This window comes from Alternaria incomplexa, assembly GCF_024043165.1.
Source record: "Alternaria incomplexa strain BMP 0042 chromosome Unknown scaffold_11, whole genome shotgun sequence".
Taxonomy (NCBI): Eukaryota; Fungi; Ascomycota; class Dothideomycetes; order Pleosporales; family Pleosporaceae; genus Alternaria; species Alternaria incomplexa.
In genome coordinates this window covers 1,130,938-1,152,766 of record NW_026249860.1, presented here as the reverse complement: position 1 = coordinate 1,152,766, position 21,829 = coordinate 1,130,938, and the positions used below count along the sequence as shown (strand labels likewise).

The window sequence follows — 21,829 nt, the reverse complement described above, 5'->3', positions numbered from 1 at the left end:
GGTGTGAGGCGTGTGATAAGACGTAGGGTAGTAGGGCGAGGTTCAAGGAGACTGGGTAAGGTATGTCAGCATGGAAGTAACGTTCGAGCAACGGACGCCGACTTACGGCCTTGTGTCGGGAGCAGGCGCGGAAGAGGATCAATTCAAGTCAAGGACCTATCACGCGCCGTTGCCAGTACAGGTGATGGTGGCGAGCTGCGACAGCAGACAGGTAGGGGGTATCGCAGTGAATTGCGGAGAGGATTCAGGGAAGTTTGGCGTAGAGGGAGATCTCAGGCGAGGCTACCCGTAAGGTGATAGTTCCAAGGTTGTTTCGCGCGAAAGCTGTCAGACACCGGAATGACGTTGTTCGGTGTGCAGGGGTAGTGGGGTCTAGCGATTTGTCCCGCGGTATCTCGAGTTGGGCGAAGCTAACCTAGCACTTTGCTTCGTGGGTCAAGAAGTTATGAGGACAGATGTAGGATGGAGACGGGGGCAAAGTCGCTTGCGCGTCTTCTTGAACGCGGCAGCGGTTGATTGTCTTGCTCTGACTCTACGTTTGTCCGACCAGTTGTCTCTGCCCGCTTCTTCCGTGTTCCATCTAGTTCTGAGGCCTTCTATCAGCCAAAGACTGTCGCCCGCAGCAATCCAACAGTACATTGCGCGATACGGTGGTCAGTGCTATCGCTTGCTTAGTAGGAGAGCTTTGTGTATACTACAGATATCAGAAATTGCTATTAACCATACGATCCCTGCCAAAGGTATAGAAACCACAAACGCCTATGCATGTACTCATCAACATGACTGCAGGCCTGGCCTGACCGGTGATCCAACAGACGCTGCGCATGTCATAGATTCGCGACGACAACACCTGTTCACGATCTTCGAGGGCCACCCCTCAGCAAGAGGCTCCCCACCACGCCCGCCGCGACGACGATTCCTCCCACGATGGCGGCGCCGACCAGCCCCTCCTTTGCCACCTTCTCGTCGATGAGTCCCTTCAAGCTTCCGGCCTGGAGGTTTGCGGGCTCCAACTCCAGCAGCAGCTCGTTGTACCGTCGGGCTTCAGCATAGTTGCCAAGCTTGTAGTTGCCGAGGGCGAGGTAGTAGAGGCATTCGCGCCGGCGCTCGCGCGAGTTGCGGAAGATCTCTGAGAGGAGGCGCACTCCTTCCTGCTGGTCGGGACGGGAGGTGGATTTGATCAGACCCTAGAATACCATGAGCTTGCTTGTTGCGGGTGGTGCCGTGCGCATGTGCAAATGTGACAAGACGCGGGGAAGCCGTACCCATGCGTAGTTGAACTTCGTCTGCAGACCAACGTATTCGCCCTCCTTCTCGTACTGCGCGCGCAGAACCTGCAGCTCCTCTGGCTTGAGCGGCGACTCGACATCGGCGGCATCTAAGGGGAATGAGCGTTCGTCGGCCCAGAAGTCGTTATCCCACTCACATGGTAATGATGGAGGCATGGCGGCTGTTTGTGTTGCGCAAGAAAATTAGAGAGGTATGAGAAGTCGTCTCTGGGGGAGGCGGAAGTTGGTATCGTGAGGATGGGTTAGTGCAAGTGGTAAGCGTCAAACTACGGGCTGTCTCGTGAAAGCTCCAGCTGCAGGCCGAGCAGGCGATCTTTTACCGTGACGTACGCCGCCGCCTCGTGGCTGCCGGCCATGCGCCACGCTACGCCTGCGCCTTCCGCCACTTGGTCGCGGTTGCCATGCACGCGACTTGGCACGGGCCATCCAAACAAGAACATCAACACCATGGCCTTGTCGCGATAGACATCACCAGATACCAGACGAAAGATTGCGCAAACATTGCATAGCACTCCAAACAATCGTACCATACACACAAGCTTCACGCGACACACAAAGCCCACCATGCTCCTCGACGAAGACCCCGCAGCCGTACGCACTCTCTCCAAATACACATACGAACCTCCCTAACAATACCCAGCTCATCGCGCAATGCACATCGCACTTCAAAATTGCCAACGACAAAACTTCGCTCCACCGCATAAACGAGTCCCTCAGCACCCTCAGCGAATTCCGCACCCAACACCTACGCTCCATCCAGTCCTCGCTCAGCGCGCTGAATCGGACGCACCAAACACTGTCTGCGAACCACAACCACACACTCAGTCAGCACAACCCCACAAACCACGCAGCCGAGATATTGCGGCTAGACACCGAGAAATTCAAGATCGCGAAGCAGGCGAGTGATCTGGAGATCGAGGGCGAGAGGCTGCAGAGCGATCTCGCGAGGTTAGGGGGCGTAGCCGGCGAGTTGGAAGAGGAGGGTGTGGAAGGTGGTGTTGAGCCTAGAGCGGGTGAGGATGCGACAGTGTAAGTTCTGCTTTTCCATGCGCAAGTAAATGTAGATGCTGACTTAGACTCCAGATTGAAGCTCAAGCTCTACCGCACTCTCGGCATCGACGTTGAAGCCGACCCCACGACCGGCGAATACAACAAGGCTGTCGTGCGCAATGCGACAAAGGGAGACGTGCATGTTGTCAATATTGATCCGAAGTTCTCGCGGCACTTCTACACAAACTACTTTTGGCGGACGATGTAGCCTGGATGCATGGTTTGTCATTGCGCTGGACGCAGAAGTGTAGTGTGCGGATTGGATGATTAGGTGTTCGGTTATGACTTGCTTTCTGAGATACCTCTATGTTTATGGCGTTTTCAGGTACATAACGCAATCTTCACAATCGGATGAATAACAATGCAAGGCACAGCAGGTGTACTCGATGTCTTATTTTTCCGGACCCTCGTGGACGTTGCCCGGAACGCAACTCGTTTGTGGCAGCCGTATTCAATATGCACCTCGTCATGATGGCGTGCAAGCCACCATGCAAGGCTGTTTGTCAGCAACGTGACAGCCTAATCTACAGACCAGGCTATGCGTTGTCTCCGACACTCTCTCACCAGCTTACCTGCCGCATTGCTTTACTGTTTTCTTCACTTCAAGCTCATTTTTCGAGGACAATTATCGACAAGCGCGCGAGGTCGCGACGATCGACAGCAGAATGGATGGATTACAGGACGACATAACACTCCTCCCGGCACCCAGCCTGCTTGACGAAGCGGCTAAACTCATTGCCAGAGCGAACAAATGGAAGGCGAGAGAGAATGCCATGCTGGAAAGGATTCGACGCCCGTACGCTGAATACAAGAAAGCCCATCCGGAGGGTGATCTGTGCCAACGTTGCGCTAGTATAGATTGGTCGCTTCTTCTACCAAGTGACGCATCGTACTACTGCGAGTATTACAGATCATTGAAATTGTTCGCCGTTCCTGAGTCCAGTCAGGAGCTCCGTGCGTCAACTTGTTCATTGTGTCGATTACTGGCCATCGATCAAGAGTTTGGCGAAAACCCCGTTCGAAGCCTTGCAGTGGGTTGTGCCCGCTACGAATCATGGTTTCCCTATTACAAGGACTCTCTGGATCTTCATTATATGCTCGATTGGAGGAACCATGCCACATGTATCAAATTACCGCTTGCCCATGGAGAGATTAGTAGTTACAGCACCTCCTATGGCCTTCGGGAGTATATATTACAAGGTGCTTGTGCGTCTACCCAATCCTATGCGCTCCGTAGGGTCACCCCTGAACTCATCGACTATGACATACTTCGGCGTTGGCTCACACATTGCAAAGGCCATCGTGCCACAAAGTGTGACTCTACTTTTGCGTTGTCGATTCCTGGCCTTAGAGTCTTCGACTGCAACGCTGATAGAGTCGTGGCTGCCCCTGAGGATATTAACTTTCAATACGTAGCCTTGTCATACGTATGGGGTGGTACACAAGCGCCAGGGGAAGATCAAGCTGCTCTTCCGTTGACGATACGTGACGCGATCACAGTCACCCTGGAATTGGGATATGTATATCTGTGGGTCGATCAACTTGTATGTGGCTCCCTCAAGCAGAGATCTGGAAACGGCTAACACTCAAGCTCAGTGTATACATCAATCAGACGAGAGCCATAAGCAAGCTCAAATAAAGCTCATGGGTCGTATCTATGCCGAAGCAGAGCTGGTCATCATCGCTGCAGCTGGTAGTTCGTCTCATTATGGACTACCAGGTGTTTCTACTACACCTCGGCAAGCCCAAAGAATTCTTCAACTGGATAAGGATTTTGACTTGATTCAAATCATCGACGCGCATCATGAACTGGAGAAAAGTACGTGGGCGACAAGAGCGTGGACCCATCAGGAGGGCTATTTGGCAGCACGTCGACTCGTCTTCACAGATGAGGAAGTCCTGTGCGAATGTGAACACGGATTCTGGCAAGAGTCAGTGAAGCGACCTGGCATGGAGCACCATGATTCCTACGTGAGAAGCAACTTTTCAGGTTTCTCAAGGGTTGATACCTTAGGACTGCGACAACGAGTTTGTGACCTGATACGCAACTACTCGGCCAGAAAGCTGTCTTTCGACGGCGATATCCTTAACGCCTGCATCGGAATGTTGGAGAAGCTCGTGGATCATCACTTTTGGGGTATGGTGATTCTGCCGAACTATGACTCTACCGTGCGTCCTTATCTCTGTTTGGATTGGCGCAGCAAGCATCCTGGCAAAAGACGAACAAGTTTCCCGACTTGGTCGTGGGTAGCAACAACTGGTCCTAAATATATGTCGATCTGGGGGTATTGTGAAGAACCAGACTTCGTTGCAGAGATTTTTACAGCTGACGGACGTTGGCTGACTCCATTGAGCCAGCCTGAAAGTCGGTATGAACCTTTGCCCGAGGACTCTGGTCCTACCTTACGACTTACAGGGCTGTTTTACACGGCTTTTCTTTCAGCAAATGGAGAACCGAGCAAAGTTAAAAAGCACGGAGGCAATCATTCCAAATTGCCAAAGACACCTTTCGTCATCTTCGAACACGCTAGTGTGGATGATGGTGACCTCGAGATCGTTATCGAGCTTCGATCTGACACGGAGCTCACAGAATCTACAGCGGACAGTACTGTCAAAGCAGTACTGGTCGAGCGTAGCTCTAAACTGAACTTCAACTGGCAGGATGATGAGTATCAGGGTGTATCTAGTAACCATCCTGTATTCATAATTCTACAGGCTGTGGGGGATCATTACAGGAGGATTGGCGTCACCGGCGATCTGTGCTGGATTATCGACAAAAAGACTGGACTACGAAAGGAAGAGACATCTGGTTTTGTGGCGCCACATTTAAGCTGTAGAGGCGATGAAGAGGTCCTCTATATTGCATGAGAATTACCTAATCATAAGTGGATTGAAGATGTATGAACGTGAGAATTACGTCGATGAAATCGGGTAGCGCGGTATCGTTCATATAGTGGATGGTCTCATCATGGTCAGTCGCTCTCAATGATCCTACTTATACTTAATGCGCGCCCGCATAACGTCAAGATACGCCCATCTGCTCAAATGTTCCTTTCGGAAATGGCTTATGACGACGTCCGCAAGGGAAAGCATTTGTGTTGTTTCAAAGAAAATGCTTCCAATTACATATACGCAGTCAGTTGTTGGCGTACTTGATTCGCCAATATCCCAACAAGCCGTGGCTTTATTGTGCCTGTGTTGGGCATATCCGCGCCTCGTCTAGTGCGTGTTGGACGAGGGATCTTACAAACTTCTTGATGCGGCTATCCTACCGAACTGCGGGAACACCTGCGCCGCAATATAAACAACTAGCCCCAGCGCCTACCACCAGAATACCGTTAGCTTTCACGATACAAGCATAGACAAATGCAGCCTTCGCTCGTTTTGGAAGCTTGGGCCACAGTCGCTTCACTCATAAGGGACAAAGACTGCTGTTCATCTAACTACAGGCTAGCGTCATAAGCCGTCATGACCACGCCTCGCTCCTTCTCTGCCCGCGCCCTCCCTATATTAAAGAACCTACGCCTCCGCCGAAATAAACCCGCAACTTCCACCCTCTACTTAGTCTCGACGATCTCTCGATTTCCAGGAACCATCAACCAAATAGAACCCACAGAATGCAGCTCTTCATCCCCGTCTTAGCTCTCTTGAGCACGCTTGTCGCTGCTGTACCGACCGTACGTAACGAAGACTACCACACCAAACTTACCTTCCTTCCATCATACTAACATTTCACAGGCCGCAGCGGACGGTCGCGGGGCCACCATCTTCACCGACAAAAACTTCAACGGCCGGTCAACCGCCATTCCCGCCAACGACTTCTGCACCGACATAGACAACATCTTTGGCAACTTCGATGGCAAGATCCGCAGCGTCACCGTCGAGAAGGGCTACCACTGCAAGTTCTACACGTACGTCATATCGATCACTCTCCTTTTACTTGGAAAGACCGTTGGAAACTAACTTCCACTAGTGGCCACGACTGTCCTGCCAACGGCCAGAAGATGGAATGCGGCAGCAAGGACCAGGCGTCGGTGTTTGGAGATCTGGGCACGTTCGACTACAAGATCCATAGCGCGTACTGCACGAAAATATAGATGGAGGCTTGTGCAGATTGGATTTCTTTGGGTGTTTTCAGCTTGATACGGCTTGCGCAGCTTGAGTGTGCTTGGTGGCTTGAAGATAAGATGGGTGTAGCATGTTCGCAGTAAGCGCTACAGCGGTACTTTGCGACTCGGTCTATCTATTTGCGAAGGCTGGAGTTCCGGGTCAGCGCGGATAGACTGTTATACGAGATGGGGTACATAATTATAATACTTTCAATCGTACAAACACATGTGTCTCCAATGCGCGACAAGACTGGTGTTTTACCGAGGCGCATAACGCGTACAAGTAACCACGAAAGGGCCATCGCCAAGTGATCGAGCGATGCAGTAGCAAGTTCCAATTAGTCAGGTATTGCGATCATCGATTACAGTCGAAGCGCGAAATTGCGAATGTGACGGGATAAATGGTTGTTGCATTATTATCGACAGCGCCGATGGTGCAGTGTGAAAGGAGATGAAGAATGCAGGAGGGACGGGTACAACCGCCGCAGGTGTTGGTACTAACCCGGAACGGAACTGCCCCACGTTGACCCACATCGATCGCCTGTGGTTCTGGATGTCACATCACAATCTTTCACGTCGACACGGAGCAGCCTCGACTCTTTAGCAGCGCGTCCTGGATTACGAAGTACGTACGCAGCGAAGTTACATGTCAAAACCGCGGAAGACGGCATGTCTTGGGCAGCAGAGTTTGATTGGCTGGCCAATGCGCGGTGCATACTTTCATCGTCGTTTGGGCCATCGCTCATGACTTTTGTTCATGACTTTCGAGGCTGCCTACAATCTTAACGACATCAGTTCACATGTGCTATGTTTTCTAATCATCGATATCGGCTGCTGAATGCAAGCGAAGGCGCGGTCCGCCCGCGATACACCTAAATCCATGGATGCCTGTTGAGCCCAACTCAACACGCCCAGGACGCCCTACGCCCGACGCAACTTGGAATGCCATTGGATGGCACATCGTCCACCGCATGAGAATGACCATTGCGTCTGAGATCAGGGCTGCGTGCTCTACATTATCACATATCTTCGGGATGCCATCATTCGCGGACAAGAATGAACCAAGTACAGGTTCGGATCAGATCATCGTGCTTTGCTTTCATCCCAACTCAATCTCAAACGAGATCGTAGCGCTCTGGTGGCTTTGTTCGGTGAGTCCGTTGTGTTCCAGAGTCTCTTTGCGGGCTTTGTACGAGTGTCAGGAAATGGGAAGAGGTTTTCGACAACAGCCTTCGTCTGAGACATCACGAACCTTTCTCTCGCCAAGCTTGAGATCACAGCTCAGACTTCTACAACTCATTACATCGCGGAATGCAACTGATACCCATTGCTCGGGCGAACTCGTACGGCCTGTTATCGGAGTGTCCGAAGTGTAGCACCCCACGACTGATTCTGGTGGTGTTTCAAAGCCTTCGAACCCCGTTACCAACCTTGCCAACCGGAACAGTTGGATCAGGATGATCAATTCAATTCCTAATCACCCACGAATCAAGAACCAAGTCACCGTAATATCCAGCCTATCACGGCATACAGCGACGCCGGGAGACCAGCTCAGTCCCAAAGTAGCAACGAAACACTGCCTCAGCCTCGCATAAAGGCCCCGTATTGTGATGAATCTCCGTCGCGTGGGCCGGCAAGAGCCTTGCGGGATGGACAGGTCGCCGAACTGTTGGTTGTAGTCTCGCGGGAGTTAAAGTGACCCACAAGCTCGCCGCGATGTCAGCTCAGTGCTTTACAATCATAGCGGCAACTTCAATTGCCCCATTTTTGGCAGTACACATCTAGAGCCTCAAACTACGCTCTCACATATTATCACAATGAAGACCTTCGATAAGCATTCCTGGCTCGAATTCTGGTTCTACGGACTCCATCCCGGTATCATGATGGCACTGACCTGCATTGGTGTCATGGCTACATTGGAAATGTACCCGTTCAGAATGAAGACCACGTCACGCCCTTGCGAGATGTGCAAGTCAGTATCTCCAAATACTAACGGAGACCATCGCTAATCAATCAACAGGAACCGGGAGAACAAAGACAATCTTGAACATCCTTCTACAAGCGCGACTTTTACAACGCATCATACCACACCGGCTCGCAATGACGACAAACTATACGAAGCAGAGCCAAATAGCTTCCGACACCCCTCCTTCCGCTACTCCTTCATTCCAACCTCACCGTTCGGAGCTGCAATGCCAATTCGAGTTTCCTCGTCTCGCGCACCGTCATTATACCACGCGGACGGTACGCATGTTCGCGTTCGCTCACTACAAAACTTCCTGCTTCCACCGCTTTTCAATCGTCATCGATGGAGTGGAGAGCAGTACTCCGACGGTATGCAGACACCTGACAAAGCGCGTAGCAGGCGGATGAGTGCTGTTCGCGAGGACATGCACGGTGCTATGATGGTGTGATACGGTCACTGAGGATAAAACTTGTCCTAAATGATCATCTATGCGCCGAGGTCGTCTTTATGTACTTTCCAATCGATGTTATACTACCCATACGCGACAGACAACAATTTATTGAAGTGTTCATTTTGCCGATACGCGTCGCTACCTGGAACATGTTTTCTTCTGTCATTGTGCCAGTGCTAGAGTCAGGGCCATCATTGATGATAGATATACGTAGGCGTAGTTTAGAAGTTACACGATGTAGCTATCTGGAATATCAAAGCGCCACATGAACGTTATATCCGGTCATCTGCCGTCCGACCGTATTGCAAAACAAATAGCCGAAGAACTGAGCCTGCTGCGCCGTTCACTTCACCTCTGCATCGTTCGCAAAGGCTCAAATGTCCCTTTCGTCCTTGTCGCTCAGCTTGATTTCCATGCTCGCCCATATCTGCTCGAGATACTCGATGCGCTTCGTTACCTGGTATGGGGATAGCATCGTCGCCCTGCTTGAGCAGCCAGACCAGGCCAAGCTGGCTTACTGTGCATTTGTGCTTATCAGCGAGCGCCTGGAAATGGGCTACAATCTTTTCGTTGGCATCCCGATTCACCACCTGAAAGCGAGGCATGACCGAAAAGAGAATTAGATAATTCTCTCGGGTTCTGATACACACGCCGAGCCGACACTGATAGGTAACGATAGCAGAGCAACAATGGAATAGAGAATGATCCCCTTATAGGTTTGCTTCTACTCCAACACATCACTTCATCTAAATATATCGAGAAGCGGATCATTCCATCCAACTATCGGGCCACTTGCTATGCACGACTGGAAGCTCCCTGACGTCGACGCTGTCTTTATCCCAATACTTGAGATCTATCAGCGTGAGAATGGCGTCTCGGTCAAAGCCTGAAGTGGTATACGAGTTCGCTGGTAAAAAGCCGTCGCAAACGATCGCCAGGATGTTGTGGGGAGTGCAGACCCGACTAAGCCTACTACAGATCCTAGCACAACTCCTCGTCTTCTTCCTCAAACTTCTTGTACTTCCCAAGTCATCCACAGACACGAATCGGAGTGGTACTCGTGCGTAGGGCCCTAAGGTATCCTTGGTGTAGGCTATTTGCTGCCGCGTCTGAGCGTTGAACTTTGTGACCATCGTGTGAATGCCCGATTCAGTCGAGCGGTATCCAAGGTGGGACTGGAGAGTATGGCGCACAAGAGCCCCCAGTGATTCCAGCCTTTGCTGAGTGTACCAGATATACACCAAATCGTGGAGTAACATTGCGAATTTCTTGTGACGGACGAGTTGGCGGTTCACGATGAATCTGACTCCTTCACTCAAAATGAAGTCTCTTTGGATCTTGTGCACGATTGCGCTCGCTTCCGCGTTGACCTGTTTACAGGCTGCAAGTATTGCGACCGGAAGACACCTCGTGATGAGAACAAGACATCCTTTCGAGCTGGAGGGGTCGATGACGTGGTGGTGCTTGATCTGCCGTGGTAGGCGCTCGTAGACCATGAGTCGGAGTTCTTTAGGGAGACTGAGGAACTGAAAGGGCACTGGCGTAGTCATGCTCATAGTGTTGATAGCAGTAGCGGTTTGGGCTTGATTTGGTCGATGCATGCCGATGGTGCGATGGAAGGCAAAAGCTGGTCGTGTACAGTCGTAGGCTAAGCGCTTGTAACACCGAAAGCGTACGCCCACGTGCCTGTCGCCCGTGCTTTAGGCACCACAATGGCGCTAGTGAGCGCAAACATCCATGGATGGCTCGAGCAGTTTCCTGATTGCGGTCACGACCTCACCCACTGCCTTTCGTAGTACTCGCCGGCAGCCGCAACTCCAGCCCATCGTCAACATGGCGTTGACCTCATGCGCGTCAAACCCGGAACCTTTCCGTTTCCTTGATCTTCCAAAGGATGTTCGTTTGATGGTGTATGAACGCCTGCCGCGCTCGACTAAACATACGACGATCAACAATTACTCTCGCGAAGGACGAGTCACGCTGATCTCGCACTCCGTATCAACCACTATCCTCAGGACATGTCATGAGGTTCACCAAGAAGCTCTTCCGCTCGTCAACAAAGCCATGCGTGAATGGGTCCAGAATGGAGGCGTAAAACTCGTTTGCGCGACGACACTTGGAGGCTTGGTTGCACTACAGGAACTCCTGCGGGTGCTCTGCTACGTTTGCGAGACCAAGGTGTGCTAGACGAATCAGCTTTTTCTTGAGAATGACCTTGGCTGATAACCTTAGCTTTTGGAAATGCATTTGATGCATTCTGCGAACGCACTGAATGAAGATACAAAGTCAGGTATTCGAACAAGAGTCCGTAATTCCGGACGTCTTTCAGGAAACGATATGGATTGCATTGATGCCTGGGTCTCGAGATCGGGCTTGATTCTAGCTGAACAGCAGAACGCTGTGGGCATCGACGCACTGCCTTCAGTCGACGTTCTACTCAACCCTGAAGCTCATCCTACCCTGCTACCGATTCAGGACGTGCGACGTGCATCGGTAACGTCCTTTGACAGAATCGTTCGACGCCAACTCTCCCACTACAATGTCTCCTTCAACATCGTAGGCTTTATTAGTCATGCATATTTGGAGCTGGAGAGCGTAACCCCGTACACGTGTGACTGGCAGCACACTCAATCTGGCAGCCCTTTGATCACTGATGTGGAGTGGTACAGAACCTGGAAGTAGATTGGTTTTGGGTAATCGCGGGGTTCCTAGGCTTGGCGTATATAGTGAAGCAGTGTGGTGAGGGCGTGGAGAGTATGTCTTCCCAAGTTGGTATCGGTCTGGCCCACATGGTGAGATCACGGGGATGCTATAGGGTGGACGACGATGCAACCTCTCTCTGAAAGTTTCATACAAGACCTTTTCTCTCTCCCGAAGCCTACGAGAAGTTGTTGTGATATCACCGCTCCGCACCAGTGGAAGTGTAAAGTTCTTGGACGTTGACCAAGTAATATCAATAATGGAGACGCGACATGGCAAGAGCTGTGAGAGATCGACAGGGTGCTGAGATCGACAATAAGTACGGGCGATCGGCTCTTCAAATTTGAGAGGCGTTGGGCTTTGTCGCTCTGGAAGCAGACGATCTGCAGGACCATCTTAGCTATTACATCTGGTCCAAATGGGAAGACGAAGTGAGTCCTCCACATGGATGGATCGATTCGATCGTTCCCATGCGCGAGACCGTTGGGCACCTCAGGCATAGCATTTAGATCTATGTTTCACATGCTGCCTAGGTGCTTGGGGCGTTGACCCTCGGATCGAGACACATGGGCGTGGCGCGCTTAAGCGATGTCGTTCGTGCTTTCGGGACTACCCGTTTGCTGGTATTGAATGACACATTCCTCTGCGTACGGACGGAAGCTGTCCAGGTGGCGATGCGGCAAACAGGATGACGACGGTGCAAATTCCTCCAGAAGGCTATCGGATACAAGTAAGCTTAGTTTATGGACAGAATGTGATGCTTTAGAGCTGGCGTGCGTATCGTTTGGAGCTTGATGGAAGGTGGTGAACATGGCGGAATCAAGTGTCGCAGGTGTTTTCGATGCCTACCTAGGTGGGCAGAGTTCGAGCGGGTAAAGCACGGACTGGGCGAGATCAACTGCTCCGAGCGTTCTGACTTGTCGGTAATCTGACAGTTGAAGATCCCCATGTTAATCATGCGTCGAAGAACGATGGCCAACGGACGTCAGCCAACTTTGTTTCCTGTGTTTTGATGCGACTGGATGGCAAAGCTGCCCTTTTTCATCTCGAGTGGGGCGGGACAAAAGCCCCGGATCGGCATGGGTGATGAGGTAATCACTTAGGACCCTGATTTTGCCAACTGCCCCTTGTTTGGGTCCTCTCAGCAAACTGCGCCTTCCTTGGGCACATGCGAGTGAGGCTGCTGTACCGTCCGACTAGACTCCTTAATCACACACTACGCTACCTCTTCCCGCAATTACGTTGAGCCAGGCGCATTCTGCCGAGTTACGATGTTGGAAGCAGTCCTCGAGTCGACCAACATATGAAGGCCATGAACGGCGAGATGCGCCTCAGCTTCACGGAAGGTAAGCTTCCATTGCGTTCATAACCAGTCAGTCGTATGGCCGTCCTACGTTCCCATACAATTACCATAGGGCAAAGATGCGGATGGCCGAAAAGCGCCGTCAGATCGGCCGGGCAAGCTCTCTCCCTGCACAGTAGTAAAGAATTAGATTTCCGTGGGCGTTGCGCGATAGACCCAACTGCTACCGAACGAAAAGCCTGGTTTAAAAGCCCACGTGCCGTGGGTAATATCGAGTCAAGCCGCTGCTACGGCGATTTCACAGCGCCATCACGGCGCTATGGTCTAACGGCCACACCGCTTGATTGGCTTCGACAGCGGGAGTACTATACTAAGCTCAAACACGCTTTGAGAGCCGCCGAAGATGGGAATTCCCCAACATAGTTCGAGAGCGTTGGACTATGTCGCAACTCCAAAGTTTTTTTGCCATCTATCTTTGGTGATAAGTCATCGGGGCCGCCGACCAGACTCCAGGGTCGCCTGTCTCACCAGCCCATCGATTACTATTCACAATATGCATCTTTTTGCGTTATTATCGGTCTTTTGTCTGGTCTTCACGTTTGGCCATGCCAGCGCGTCGGGTCCGGAACTGGATGCAAGGGCATTAGGCATTGCGGACATCCCCGCTTGCGGAGTACGTGCTCAACTACACTGTCCGATATCATTGCTAACGATACACAGCTTGTCTGCATGATTGCTATTATCCCAAAAGCTGGCTGCACCCTGGATGATACTGAATGTGTCTGTAGCAACGATCGGATTGCGGCAGACGTGCCAGCATGTATGCTTGCGAATTGTACTATGCAAGAAAGTCTGGACACTGCCAGAGTACAAGCCGTTCTTTGCGACATGTCCGATGAGTCGCAACGCCTCGACATGTTCATGTGGACTGGTGTCATCTACTCCATGGCTGTGGTATTTGTTGTTCTACGAATCGTCGGCAAGTTGGTAAATAAGAGGCTAGCAATGGACGACTACATCGTCGTCTTTGCTCTGGTATTATGCGCAGTACCCGCAGGATGCACATTGGCTAGTAAGCAAAAGGTCTGCGAGCTGCCATCTACTGTGACTAATGCAATACAGTGACGGAACGTGGCTTCGGCGAGCACTTGTGGAATCTCGAAGACGGAGCACTGTCGCCAATTCTCCGCTACTGTATGAAGCATCCATACCTTGCGATATCGCTATCGGCATGCTAACACAAAGCAGTCTACATTTCTTGGTCGACATATATCGCCGTGCTTGGCCTAATCAAACTTTCTCTCATCGCTTTCTACCTCGAGATCTTCCAAACGAAAAGCTTCCGGATCACCGCTTACATCTTCGGAGCCGGTATCATCATCAACTCGACCGTCATCGTCTTCCTGACAATCTTCATATGCACTCCAGTTGAGTCCTTCTGGAACCGAGACATCAAGGGGCAGTGCCTGGACATTCAAGCAGTACCAATGGCAAACTCTATCAGCGCTATCGTGCAGGATATCCTGCTGCTGATTCTGCCTTTGTTCTTCATCCGCAACTTACAGATGAGGCGCTATAAGAAGGTCGCCGTGTGCTTCATGTTCGCCATCGGTACTTTCGGATGCATTGCGACTATCATCCGCCTGTTCGTCCTACTTACGTTCAAGATCTCTGTGGATCCTACCTGGGACTACGTGAAGGTCACCGTCTGGACGGAGTTGGAACTTGCGGCAGGTTTCGCCTGCGTATCGCTGCCATCCATTCGGATACTGGTGGTCAGGATGCTGCCCAAGAACGTCATTGAGTTCTTTACCGAGATCACTCAGTCCTCGAAACAAAAGAACTCGGACCCAAAGAACGTGCACGCGCATGCCGCTCCAGTAGAACAACCCAGGAAGAAAGAATGGCGCAAGCCTGCGGGTTGGGATTGGGTCTCACTGGGTGCTGAAGAAAGCGATTCTCCACTGGCCACCAGGAAGAGTATGGTCAGTGGTCGCTGGCCTTGGGTTGCGACATCACCCCTCACTTCACGCTTCTCATCACACCCGCGCGGCGGTTCTCGCCTTCTCAGCTCAGCGTTGAGCAATCATAGCGACACCGACACTCGGATCCGGGCTTGGTCAGCAAAGGAGAATGAAGCTCAGAAAAACGCTATGGAACTACGCGAGGTACCACAAAATGAGATTGAATTTGGAGACGTACGTGTAAACATTGCAAACGAAGTCACGGCGTTACCCAAAATTGGATGTCTCCCCGAGCGATCGTACTCTCACGAGCATGAACGTACAAGAGGGTCGAAGTGGTTGTTCAAGAAGCAGAAGCGGAGTCAACACGAGCCTGTATGATCAACACGGTAGATACTTTTTGTATCCAAAAACCGTCATCCTGCGTTTGCAACAGAGTTACACCTTTTCTCAACCCCCATCTTCCATCGCCATTGTAACTCGTACGCTAAGTAAGAACCGTCATTTCGTCCCTCTACACTATCAAAAGCGTAGTATTGACGGCATCTTCCTGCCTCTGTTTATCCGACCGGATCCACGCGACACCAAGTGCGAACAGGAGATCCATTCCAGGCGCGACATGCACAACGAAGGTGGCATGCATATGCGCCCACTTCGCGTGTCGAGAGATGGTCATGACCGGATTGCCGTTGACAACGAGACCCTTCTCCTCACCGGCAACTTTGCGTTCGAACTCGATCTTCTGGTTCTCGATGTATTTGTCATGGACGGTGATGTCTAAAACGGAAGTGTGTCAGTTCGAAGAAGAGGCAGACAGGTAGAGAGGAAATGACCGCGATGGGAAGCACGCAGAGGAATGAGCGAAGAGGAAACTTACTGTAGCTAGGCACCCTCCAACCAGCCTTCAACTCAAGATCCCACAACGGCTTCGCATCCGCGCTCCTTACTGCCTTGTACTCTGCACTGGGCCTTGCGAGTGTGTGTCTATGGACGTTGATCCGCATAGCCTCCTGCCCATCCATCGTCATGAACTTGACGATGTTCTTTTCCTCCTCCAATATCTTCAGGAACGGTTCTCCGGCTTTTTCATCAGACGTACAGTAGCTGACAAGGCTTTGGGCTTTCTTCGTGGGGACGCCTTCGGTCTTCATGAGGAAGGCTTCGTGTTTTTGAGCTGTCCAGTTGGGCACCATGATGAGGCCTGGCAGCGGCATTGGGGGAAGGGTTAGAGCCATTGTAGGGTGAGATTGGTGTGGTGGAAAGGTTGCGGACTGATTGAGCTAGTAGTAAGGTCTGAGTACAGCTATTACATCTCGCTCGCCCTGACATTCCATCTCCTTATACGACGAAGCTGTCAGCTTGTGACGTCGTCCCGTCAGGCCCAGTGTAACGTAAGTAAATAACTTCCGCACAGGTATTCGTTGGTCATCCCCGACCAATCAGCAATGCCCGGGTGTTTTCTAAGCCACACAAGCTCACCGCCAAGACGACGTTCATTGTTGTGTGGCCGCCTTGAATCCTCTCATCCCATTGCAGTGCAATAACATGCAGGTGCGCGGCGCAGTTGGTCGCAACGTGATGAGGGAATTGGAGATCTTTCCCTGCACCGGATGGCTGCCCATGCGGGGCGTTGACCCACATGCATGTTACAGTTCCACGAACAGCACCGACGTCGCATATCAAGATTCATGGAGGGTTGTTACGTATGAATGGACCGACTTGGAGCAAGCTCTGTGTCTAAGAGAAGTACATCGAGTCAAACCATCAAATCCAATGACATATTTAGTGCTGCCCGCCCCGACCATGGTCTACTCATACCTAATCACCGGCATCTTGAATGTTCTATGTCCACTGATAAACCAATGGGCCAAAGCCCCGATCACGACCACACCAAAGATGGGTCCTGCGTAGTTCATGTTGTCTCGTGTAACTGGCAAGATCTGAGGGAACGGCATCCAAAGTACCACGAAGACCAGATAGCATAGCGCAAACATGTTGATGGGTATACCGACAGAACCGAGCTTTAACGGCCCATAAGGTGGAGATGGGCCGCGAAGTTTGCGCAGGAGGATGAAGAGGATCGGGAAGAAGTACGATACGTGCAGCGCGAGGGCTTGAAGTGAGATGAGCGCATTGAAGGCAGTCGCGCTGGCGATGTAGATGAGAGAGAGACATGTTACGATGGTTCCAACGAGAAGCAGTGCATTTACGGGGAGCTTGAGTGTGGGGTGCACCTAAGGTCATCAGCCGAATGCGATATGAGAAGTCGTAAAGGCCACCTACGTAAGAGAAGAAGTCGGAGAAAGGCAGCCCGTTGTCGCGTGCGAATACCCAAATAAGTCTCGAGACGGACGCAAATATGTTGAAGAGGGCGAAGAAGACGATGAGGGCTATGAGTGCGGTGAGAACATTAGCTGCCACTGAAGAACCAGTGATGTTGTAAATGACCCATAGGATTGGAAGCGGGGTGGCGATGATATCGTCGAGAGGGCCCATGTAGAAGAGAACGATAGTAGCAAAGACGATCAGCATCGCTGAGTTCGCGACAGAGGTAATTATGATACTGCGTGGCACACGCGTGCGCACTTTCTTCACCTCGTCACCTTCACAATCAGTCAGTATATGAGCACTGTGTGCAAATTCGTAGACGTACACATGTGCAGAACACTGTCTGCTCCAGTAACAGCGAACGACATACTCAGAAGCCCGAGACCCCAAGAAACACCCTTGTTATTCCAACCCGACTCTTCCCATGTCAGTGTCTTGAAGACAAAGTCAGGGTCGCTGCGCGGTCCAAACGCGACGAAGACGGCGATTATTACAATGAAGAGGCAGACGTGAAGTATGCCACCAGTGATTTCGAACGCATCGAGAAGCTTGCGAAACCAGAGGTTCGAGATAAAGGGAACTATCATGAGCGCGACCATGATGAGGCTGGTGTGCCATCGTTCAGGAGCGTAGTTGTCGTTGTTGAAGATCGCCAGTGACGTGATGATGTTAGCTAGTATGGAAGGCGGTCCACTGCAAGCAAAGCACCAGGCGCCGACAGTTATCCACCCTGTTTGTAACGTGAGCTGTAAGAAGCATGAGTGCCTACTTCTACTCACCTTGCAGTAGACCCCAGAAGCGAGGAGCAGCCGGAGCGAGATTGGCTGACCAACGATACTGGGCACCAACGGTTGGATCTCTGTCGAGCCGTCAAAAAGTGTCCATGACGGACGCTTGGTACATACATTGAAGCCAACTCAGCCAGTGAGAACCCAACGGCACAGGCGCCGATGCCAGCCAGGATAGAGCCATAGAAGATGGATGCGGGACCGCCGTTAGTCAATGCGAACTGGAACGTCACTGCAAACGACTCCCAAGAAGCGAGAATGATCACAGCGAAGTTGATCACAGCCGAGAGGTTGATATAACGCTACTCCAGTCAGTACGCTGCTCTGCTGAAGTGGCTCAAGCGATGCTCACCTCGAGCTGATATGGTGATCGCCCCACTCCCGAAGGCCCAGCCGGCGTATTTACCGCTGTCTTCTCGCCCTGACCGGATTCTTGCTCTAGAACATCGAGTTCAGCATCTGCCATGTGATTATCGAGTCCCATGCTGGCGTAAGAGGTCCCAAGGCAATGGCTGGCGGGTGACGTGCGGGATGGCAAAGTAAAGGGAGTTCTTGAGATGCAGCGACCCTACCAGTACCCTGGAGAAGTACGATACGATCAGGGAGCTGCGGACCGCGCTGCGTGAGAAACTCTGGAAGTTGGCAGCTCTTCTACTGGCCCGTCTGGCTAAATGAAACACGAAAGGCGCCTGATATCGTATGCAGTGTCTCTATCAAGCGCTGCAAACTACACTGCCGTATGCAAGTCCGCGCTTACGGCCAGCAGCGTCCAAGGGTCATGTTTCCGGGGCGTTCCGCTGCATGCAAATGGTTAGACTCAACGCACCAATCGCCTCGTGAAGTTACAGTCCTGTCGTTCGTCGCATGGGTGATATTTCGATGGTCGCTCCATCAAATAAGCTCGCGCTGTCCGGTACCGTCCGCATGGTAGCCGGCGCCACTAACGGCAGTTCATCGTCGTTACGCGTAACATGAGGCGGGGTTTGAGCTCGAAACTCCCGGCTTGGAGCTTTTGGACGAGCGATCGACGCAGGATTGAACGAACCGTTTCGCTTCCTGATAGATGTGAAGCCGAGACTTGGTAGTTCAACGAACGGACCAGCATCGTCCCAAAAGACGACGCGCTGTACTTACAGGCGTTGTTCGAGCTGACTCCAATGCAGCAGATGATTCAGCGAGCTGCAGCTTGAAGAGGTGCAGCGGATGAACATGAACATTACGGAGAACGGACTAGCGGCCGGGCAGGTGCACAGACAGTAAGCATGCGGCAGATTCAAGGGCCGCGAAAACACACGAATGAGATCCTGACATGCTTCGAAGACCCAAGCTTGGGCCATGGTTGGGTTGTTTGGCCCCAGATGCGTACCCAAGACAAGACGTATCTGGATGCGCAGCTGAGAGTCGGTGCGATGAGTGTAAGGCCGAGCCGTGTGGAATGATGCTTCAACGTCAACCATAAGCTGCACGCTTCCCTAATGAGGATGTCATTCAATTTTCCTTTGTTGCTGCTTTTTTTCGATTTGTACAATGAGTTCCGCAGGTTCAGAGGAAGGTCGTCGCAATGGGGTGTCAACAAGGAGCGGTTTCGTCCTTGTTTCCACTTATTCATGGACTATCATAACGGTGGGCGTGTTGGTCGGACGATTTGCGCAGGGTCATAACCACAAAATCGAACTCGGTCTCGACGATGTGGCAGTTGTTGCAGCCACAGTATGTAGATCGCTTCCATGGATGCAAGTGATACTAAACATTTCTCAGGTTGTATATCTAGGCGCGACTGTCAGCTGGCAGTTTGCTATCGACGGGGGCCTAGGGAAGGACTTGGATGGCTTGAGTGGTAAGGAGCTGACTCTGTTCTTCAAGGTTACTAGCTCCAATGCCATCAGGTAGCTACCGCTAATTAGAGCTGCAGGCGATCTATGTTGCTGGAATACTTAGTATCATTGCAATGGCGCTCGCGAAACTGTCCTCGGCTTTGCTCATCGAGCGCATATTCCCACAATTCCGAAGAGCGAAGGTGGCCCTGTTCGGAAGCATTGCGCTCTTTGCTATATTCTCGACCTTTGCGGTGGCGTTCCAATGTGGGATTCCGCGGTGGACTATGCATGCACTGCAATGTGGAAACGGTGGTCTTTCAACCGCAGCCACCGCGATCAATATTGCTACAGACCTTCTTTTGGCTTTTTGGATCGTCCCGACCTTCTGGAAGATGTCTCTGGACAAAAGAAAAAGCATTGCAGTGGCAATGCTCTTTGGTGTCCGAGCAAGGTGGGTTCCCCAGCCACGTTTTTGCACGTCCTGGTCTTGACTTTATAGTGTTGCAATAGTTGCTGGAGGTCAGATATGGGCGTCGTTGAGGGTGGTTTCCAGTCCAAACCCCACACGTGAGTGAGCTTGACACGAACCGAGCAGCGTAGACCTAATGGACGCAGATGATGCAGCTGAGTTTGTCGTCTTTACCCAGTACGTTCGCATTGATCAATGTCTTTCGAAAACTGACCACTTCAGATCTGTATCCAGCCTCTCCTTGATCTCGGCAAGCGTTCCGCGCATCAAGCGCCTCCTGGGCGTCGGCGGCAGCGGCATCGTCTACCCCGAAATCCAGGAGACAGAACTCTCCGACGCTCACGGGTCTTTGAGTCGACAGGAGACCGGCAGCATAGGACCGAAGCTGGTGCCTCCTGACACCGGATATAGCACGGTTACCGTGTCCGCGGAGGGGGCAAGGGAAGAAAAGAAGAAACCGTGTAGGTGTAGGCTTACCGACTGGCAGGCGCGAACGATGGGGAATTCCACCGACGAAGATGCGAGCACGTCGAGCCTAGTCGATGCAGACCAACAAGACGGGGTGATGATGCAATGCGACGTGATTGTGTCCGTGGAAGATAAGGATTCTCAGAAGACAGTTTTCGGACGCGAACATCGATGACGTATTGGAGGTACCCTTCCAACTTGGATCTCTGACTGGGGCGTATTGCTGTGAGCATAGATCGCAATATGTTGAGACGAACGATTGGGCATTTGCAGAAGAAGCAATCGCGCGATTGAGCACACGATAATGTCGTGTGAAGAGGACCGCGACTGAGACGCGTATCGGATGGCACCTTCCTCTTCACCCTACCGGGACGCTCCACAACCCCACAACGCGATACCGAGATCCTCGCCAGCCACACTTCTCAGCATCGCTGTAGCATCAAGCTGGGTTCGCGTTCGATTCGCGCGTCACATCACGAAACCACACCGGCTTTCCATCTCAAACACGATCGCTTGCAGGCAGACCCCATCTTCACTCCAAGAAGAGCTACGTTCTAGCATCTAAGCAGTTATGTGTAGTACCTTCGAACACCACATGGGCACGAGAACAGACTCCTTACAGAAATTGACGAGATTTGGAATATCTCCGCGAATTTATGGACTGAGAGACGAATGTTATAGGAAAGCGAGCATGGACAGCCGCCGCATTAAGTACATTATCTCACAAAGTAGATCCTAGCAAAGAATGACTCCAGTCAAGACCTGAAGCCAAGCCTCATCTAGTAGCAATTTGATCCGTGAATGTAGCTAGCGGTTATTATTTCTTACCCTCAACCCACTGCACGCAGTGGTGCCTCGTGGGGGGTAGAGGGTGAAGGATATCCAACCACAATCAACGGTTTCCAATATTGCTTGATTGAGTAACGTCTGGCTCGAGATGAGACGAAATACAATATAATCAACAGTCCTGACGAAGCGCGTCAATGATGAAGTGTCTGCCGCTCTTGCCTCCCAACCTAGCTTCCGCGATGTAGAAGTTGACAAATTATCATAGGTGAGACTTGGGAGTTACGTTGGTATATATCCAAGGCAGTCACGAACAACCAACTAGAGAAGCGTAAGAGTTG

The 21,829-nt window shown here is 51.6% G+C and overlaps 6 protein-coding genes across 6 annotated transcripts; 3 read left to right on the top strand and 3 right to left on the bottom strand.

Moving 5' to 3' along the window:
• Nucleotides 1–42: 42 nt before the first annotated feature.
• On the bottom strand, nt 43–1,445 carry FIS1 (mitochondrial membrane protein; the record flags this gene model as incomplete). Its single annotated transcript, XM_051437320.1, has 3 exons — nt 43–51; nt 942–1,187; nt 1,266–1,445. 3 exons carry the CDS (start codon nt 1,443–1,445, stop codon nt 43–45), a joined length of 435 nt encoding a protein of 144 aa, XP_051289066.1.
• A 408-nt stretch (nt 1,446–1,853) lies between these two features.
• Nucleotides 1,854–2,547, top strand: J4E90_007788 (uncharacterized protein; the record flags this gene model as incomplete). The annotated part of the gene is made up of 3 exons (XM_051437319.1): nt 1,854–1,880; nt 1,930–2,318; nt 2,373–2,547. 3 exons carry the CDS (start codon nt 1,854–1,856, stop codon nt 2,545–2,547), a joined length of 591 nt encoding a protein of 196 aa, XP_051289065.1.
• A 3,409-nt stretch (nt 2,548–5,956) lies between these two features.
• J4E90_007787 (uncharacterized protein) lies at nt 5,957–6,302 on the top strand (the record flags this gene model as incomplete). The annotated part of the gene is made up of 2 exons (XM_051437318.1): nt 5,957–6,016; nt 6,078–6,302. 2 exons carry the CDS (start codon nt 5,957–5,959, stop codon nt 6,300–6,302), a joined length of 285 nt encoding a protein of 94 aa, XP_051289064.1.
• Nucleotides 6,303–13,756: 7,454 nt separating this feature from the next.
• On the top strand, nt 13,757–15,213 carry J4E90_007786 (uncharacterized protein; the record flags this gene model as incomplete). Its single annotated transcript, XM_051437317.1, has 3 exons — nt 13,757–13,940; nt 13,991–14,062; nt 14,117–15,213. 3 exons carry the CDS (start codon nt 13,757–13,759, stop codon nt 15,211–15,213), a joined length of 1,353 nt encoding a protein of 450 aa, XP_051289063.1.
• A 133-nt stretch (nt 15,214–15,346) lies between these two features.
• J4E90_007785 (uncharacterized protein) lies at nt 15,347–16,046 on the bottom strand (the record flags this gene model as incomplete). Its single annotated transcript, XM_051437316.1, has 2 exons — nt 15,347–15,609; nt 15,710–16,046. 2 exons carry the CDS (start codon nt 16,044–16,046, stop codon nt 15,347–15,349), a joined length of 600 nt encoding a protein of 199 aa, XP_051289062.1.
• A 594-nt stretch (nt 16,047–16,640) lies between these two features.
• J4E90_007784 (uncharacterized protein) lies at nt 16,641–18,432 on the bottom strand (the record flags this gene model as incomplete). Its single annotated transcript, XM_051437315.1, has 6 exons — nt 16,641–17,066; nt 17,116–17,435; nt 17,486–17,890; nt 17,940–18,019; nt 18,066–18,250; nt 18,301–18,432. 6 exons carry the CDS (start codon nt 18,430–18,432, stop codon nt 16,641–16,643), a joined length of 1,548 nt encoding a protein of 515 aa, XP_051289061.1.
• Between the last annotated feature and the right edge of the window lie 3,397 nt (nt 18,433–21,829).